The sequence below is a fragment of the Heterodontus francisci genome, unplaced genomic scaffold (genome assembly GCF_036365525.1).
Source record: "Heterodontus francisci isolate sHetFra1 unplaced genomic scaffold, sHetFra1.hap1 HAP1_SCAFFOLD_554, whole genome shotgun sequence".
In the NCBI taxonomy this organism is placed as follows: Eukaryota; Metazoa; Chordata; class Chondrichthyes; order Heterodontiformes; family Heterodontidae; genus Heterodontus; species Heterodontus francisci.
This window is the reverse complement of record NW_027141362.1, coordinates 427,274-433,095: the sequence shown is the minus strand read 5'-3', so window position 1 is coordinate 433,095 and position 5,822 is coordinate 427,274. Positions and strand designations below refer to the sequence as shown.

General features: G+C 45.2%; 1 protein-coding gene across 1 annotated transcript; it reads left to right on the top strand.

The window, feature by feature from the left end:
• The first annotated feature begins 297 nt into the window (after nt 1-297).
• Nucleotides 298-1,200, top strand: LOC137362963 (probable G-protein coupled receptor 139). Its single transcript, XM_068027083.1, has one exon. The coding sequence runs from the start codon at nt 298-300 to the stop codon at nt 1,198-1,200; it is 903 nt and encodes a 300-aa protein (XP_067883184.1).
• The last annotated feature ends 4,622 nt before the right edge of the window (nt 1,201-5,822 follow it).

Genomic DNA, 5,822 nt, shown 5'->3' with positions numbered 1-5,822 from the left:
ACTTCTGACGAAGTTATCTCCAAGGAAATTCACCGAAAAATCTATTTGGTTCAATCTATGCTGTTTGCTAAAGATATTTATTTAAATTTATGTAATCTACTCTCTATACATTACATTGCAATTGTGCATTAATATTATTTCAATTAAACTATTCTAGCACCGGTAAAGAGTTCAGTTTCCATCCCCAGATACTGCAGTAAAGTACACTTCACACCAAACACTATGAAACTAAATCTTTGCTGTAACCAGGTGGGCGACTCCCTTTTTCTGTTTGTTTCCCATTTTACAGTAAATGTGATGACGATTGTGATCCTGTACCGGGGAAAGTGCGGTCTCTCCAGATGTATCACTCGCTACCTGGTCGCCATGGCAGCGGCGGATCTACTTGTCGTATTCAATGACGTGATACTAAATCGGATTAATGAATATTATTTCCCGACTACCTTCCTGTTTCTCAGCCCTGTGTGCTGTTTCCGCTATGTCCTGATTCGAGCAGCCACTAATATTTCTGTCTGGTTAACAGTCGCTTTCACTTTTGATCGTTTTGTTACTATTTGTTATCAGAAACTGAGGACTAAATATTGCACTGAGAAAACGGCAGCTGTAGTTATAGGAACTGTGTGTCTGCTATTCTGTTTTAAAAACATTCCCTGGTACTTTATATTTGAACCCTACATTACAATCGACAACATACCCTGGGGCTGCCACCAAAAGTTGCAGTATTACACATTAACTGCATGGGTAGCATTTAGCTGGATTGGCCGCTGTCTCACCCCACTGCTCCCAACATTCCTGATATTACTGCTCAATGCTCTGACCGTAGGACACATTTTGACGGCGAGTAGAGTCCGCAGGAGACTGAGAGGCAGTAAGAATAATGAAGAGTATAATGATCCGGAAATGGAGAACCGGAGGAAATCTATCATCTTACTGTTCACTATATCCGGAAACTTCATACCGCTATGGATGACGTATGTGATAGTTTTCCTATTAATCCAAATTACAAAACTTTATTATTTGACAGGCTTCAGTGACCCGATGACAATCGCAGACTATACCAGCTTTATGCTCCTGCTTTTGAGCTGCTGCACAAACACGTGTATCTATGCAGTTACCCAGACTAAATTCAGAGAGGAGCTGAAGAATGTGGTGAAATATCCACTGAGTATAATACTTAAATTATTGAAACAAAGTAAATAACAGAGGATTTCCCAGCATTGAGTCTGAATTGTATCCCAGATGCCATTCTGCGTTCATTGCGTCTCATGCCTGAACTTAATAGAGTCCATCTCTGTCCGACTCTGCTCCAATATCTGAGGAAGCCTTCGTTTTCTTATGTCAGAATTCGTGAGCAAGATAGAAGAGCTTTCATTATCCAGATGGTAATAGGGGTAGGCGTTCCGTTAGATTCCTGGACCCAAGACATTGAGGTTTAGGCTGGTTGAAGAATGGATGTTTAAATGCGACATAAGCATTGATAATGTGGGAAACATCAGGGGCGTGTGAAAGGAGAATGAGCCTGTCGCTAATAAATATCGAAAGAAGATAAGGAGGTGGAGGACAAATGTGTGTGAATTGCCTGGAGAACAATAAACAGATCTTTCCTTTAGAGCAGGGTTGTCCAACAGACGGCCCGCGGGCTGGGTACCGGCCAGCCCAATGTTTCCATCCGGTGCACGAGTGTAAAGTGTTCCCGGGGCAGTTCCTCATCCTCACCGTGAGGGGAGAGGAGAAATTTCGGTTTGTCAGTCCAGTTTTTAAAGTATTGCGCTGTCACTTTCACTGGTGACAGCTGCTGATTCTCATACAGTTGCAAAGGGCGGAACGCTCTCTTAAAGCTATTTTAAAAGTCCGGTTTTTTTTTAAAAAAGGGTCGTTATCACTTTCACAGGTGACAACTGTTGACATCGGGAACAACCATTTCCCAATAGACTCGGGGTTTGTGGGCAGGTAAAAGAAGCCGGCCGGAAAACCCGAGTCTGTTCGGAAACGCTTGTTCCCGATGTCAACAGCTATCACCTGTGAAACTGACAACGATCTTCTTTTTCAAAAAGAACTGACTTCAAAAAAAACTTTAAAACAGCATTCCACCCTCTGCAACTGAGAGAGAGAGAGTGTGTGGAAGAGAGAGAAGGTGGAGAGAGAGAGAGACAGAGAGAGAGAGGGGGGAATAGGGAAAGGGGGAACAGGGATAGAGAGAGGGCCAGAGAGAGGGGAGAGGGAGTCAAAGAGCCATTTATTTACGGCACAGAAGGAGGTCATTCTGTCCATCGAATCCATGCTGGCTCTCCACCGAACTATGCAGTCAGTCTCACTCCCCGAGTCGATCCCCGCAAGTTTATTTCTCCAAGGTGGCCATCTAACTTCCTCTTGATTCATTGATCGTCTCAATTTCCACCACTCCTGTGGGCAGCCAGATCCAGGTCATTACCAGTCATTGCATAAAAGAATGCTTCCTCATATTCCCAGCGTATCATTTGCACAAAACTTTCAATCTGTGTCCCGGAGTCATAGAGGGGAGGGGAAGGGGAGAGAGAACGACACATACACACAAACAAAAACACACACACAGAGCGAGGGGAGACGGTGAAGAGAGATCAAGATCACTCCCAAAAGGTGGACGTCGATCCAGAATACTCTGCATCTGCTACATCAAGTGTGGGCAAAGATGGAGTACTTATTAAAGCCGAAACAATACCAGGTATGTCACTAAATCAGTTTTCAATATAGTGACGAGAGAGTAAGTCAATAAATTAGTCTTCTCGTTTAAAGCTTCCTCATAAAAATGCACCTTTGCTGTTGTTTTCTTTAGTAAGATAAATGTTTCATGCCTTAATCTTTCGAAATTTCCGCACTAGCCCTCCAGACCAAGCAAAGGTTGCGTGATGGCCCTCCGCCCGGGGGGCTTGTGCTGTTTTTGACCTTTTGCTGTCTATATTTTGCCAACAGTTGCATTACCAGAATCAGTCCTGTGGATTTTCTGGACCTTCAGCTATGGATTTCCAACAGCCACTCCTCTGGGTGTGTGTCTATGAACAGTAGAGTTTTCAGTCGTGAATCCCCTGGGCTTGTCATGCTGTCCCTGTCTCATTGCACTCAGTTACCTCAACCACCCCAGCCCCCCAATCCCACCCCTAACATCCCCATCTGTTGGTGTTCAGTCTCGCTCTGAGTTACGACCACTCGCCATCTCGATCTGCTGGTGTCCCCGTCTCGCTACACTCTGTTACCCCTCTCACCAGGTGTATCTGCTGGTGCCCCTGTCTCACTGTGTTTAGTTAGCCCCTCTCACTGTCTGTATTTGCTGGCGACCCTGCCTCACTGCGTTCAGTACATCCAGTCACTATCTCAATCTGCTAATGTCGCTGTCTCGCTGCCCTCAGTTAACCCCTCTCACAATCACCATCTGCTGGTGTCCCTGTCTCACTGTCCTTAGTTGTGCTCACTTACTATCTCCATCTGCTGGTGTCTCTATCTTAACGCCCTCAGTAATTACCATTCACTATCTCCATCTGCTAGTGTCCCTGACGCACTGCACTCAGTTACCCACTCTCAACATCTCGATATGTTGGTGCCCCTGTCTCACTGCCCTCTGTTACGCCCTCTCACTTTCTCCATCAGCTAATGTCTCAGGTTCACAGCACACAGTTAATCCCTCTCACCATCTTCACATGCTAGTGGCCCTGTCTCAAGACGCTCAGTTACCACCACTCACTATCTGCATCTACTGGTGTCTCTCACTCCCTGAATTCAGTTAAGTCCATTTTCATCTGAGGTTGTCCTTGTCTCACTGTACCAATTTGCCCCCTTTCACCATCACCAGCTGCTTGTGTCCATGTCTCGACGCTCTCAGATACCCACTCTCTATATCTCCATTTGTTGGTGTCCTTATCTCCCTGGACTCAATTCCCGCCTGCCAACCACACACACACACACACACACTCATGTACTATTGCCATCTCCTGGTATCCCTGACTCACTGCACTGATTACCCTATCTCACCATCTCTATCTGCTGGCGATACTGCCTCACTGCACTCAGTAACCCCTTCTCTTCACCATCTGCTGGTGCCCCTGTATCACTCCACTCAGTTACCCCCTCTCACTGACTCCATCTACTGCTGTCCCTGCCTCAATGCACTCAGTTACCCACTCTAATTAACTCCATCTGCTGGTGTCCCAGTCTGTCGGCACTCAACTGCCCCCTCTGCTGGTGTGCCTGCCTCACTGCACTCAGTTGCCCGCTTTCACTATCTGAGTCTGCACTCTTACTCACCACTATCAGCTAACCCCCTCTAACCATTTAACTTTTCTTGTGTCCCCCTCCCACTACACTCTATTGCATCTTCACACCATTTACATCTACTGGTGTCCCTGTCCCACTGCACTCAGTTACGCCATGTCACCACCTCGATCTATTGATGTCTCTGTCTCACTGCACTGAGTTAACACCGCTCTCTATCTCCATCTTACTGAATGACGGAGCAGGCTCGAGGTGCCGAATGGCCCACTCCTGCTCCTTTTCCGTAGGCTCTTATCTTCTTACCATCTATATTAATGACTTGGAAGAAGAGAGTAATGTATCTGGGCTTGTTGGGGATATCAAGATAAGTCAGAATGTAAGCTGGGAGAACATAAAGGGGCTGTAAGGAGATATGGACAGTTAAGTGAGTGACAACAAATTGACAGATTGATTTTAATATGAGTAACTGTACGGTTATTCACTTTGTTAGTACGAATAGAAAAGCAAAATATTTGTTAAAGCAATGAAACATGTAAATGTTGATCGTTAGATGGACTTGGATGTACTCGCACAAGAAATACAGAAAGCTAGCACACAGTTACAGCAAGGAATTAGGTAGATAAATGGCGTGGTGTCCTTTATTGCAAGAAGATTGGAGTACAAGAATAAAAAAAGATACAATTTTACAGGCTTTTGTGAGACCAGACCTGGGGAAATGTGCACAATATTGATTTTCATAGCTCAGCAAGGATATTTTAGCGTTCGAGGAGGGACAATAAAGGTCCATTACGCTGTTTCCTGGGATGAAAGGATTGTCCAACGACGAGAGGTTGCATAAATTGAGTGTCTACTAGGCTAGGAAAATGAGAGGTGATCTCATTGAAGCGTAAAATATTGAAATGGCTTGAGAGGGCAGACACTGGGGTATCTGGAACAGGCAATCACAGTTTCAGGATAAGGGATCGGTCATTTTGGACTGAGATGAGGAGAACTTTCTTCACTCAAATGGTTGTGAATCTTTGGAAATCTCTGCCCCAGAGGTTTGTGGATGCATTATCATTGAATATATTTAAATATGAGATAGAAAGAGTTTTGTTCACTCAGAGAATCAAGGGATATGGGGAGAGGGCAGAGAAATGGAATTGAGGCAAAGAATCATCTATGACTGTATCGAAGAGAGGAACAGGCTGCAGGGACCATATAGAGTCATAGAGTTTTACAGCACAGAAACAGGCCCTTCGGCCCATCATGTCCGTGCCAGCGATCAAACACATAACTATTCTAATCCCATTTTCCAGCACTTGGCCCGTAGCCTTGCATGCTATAGCGTTTCAAGTGCTCATCTAAATACTTCGTAAATGTTGTGAGGGTTCCTGCCTCCACCACCTCTTCAGGTGCATTCCAGATTCCAACCACCCTCTGGGTGAACTTTTTTCCCCCTAAATTCGCCTCTAAACCCCCTGCCCCTTACCTTAAATCTAAGCCCCCTGGTTATTGACCACTCCACTAAGGGAAAATGTTTTTCCAATCTAACCTATCGATGCCCCTCATAATTTTGTATACCTCAATCATGTCGCCCC

Excerpts from the sequence above, each read along its gene's own strand:
- LOC137362963 (XM_068027083.1), top strand. The coding sequence starts at position 298 with ATGACGATTGTGATCCTGTACCGGGGAAAGTGCGGTCTCTCCAGATGT.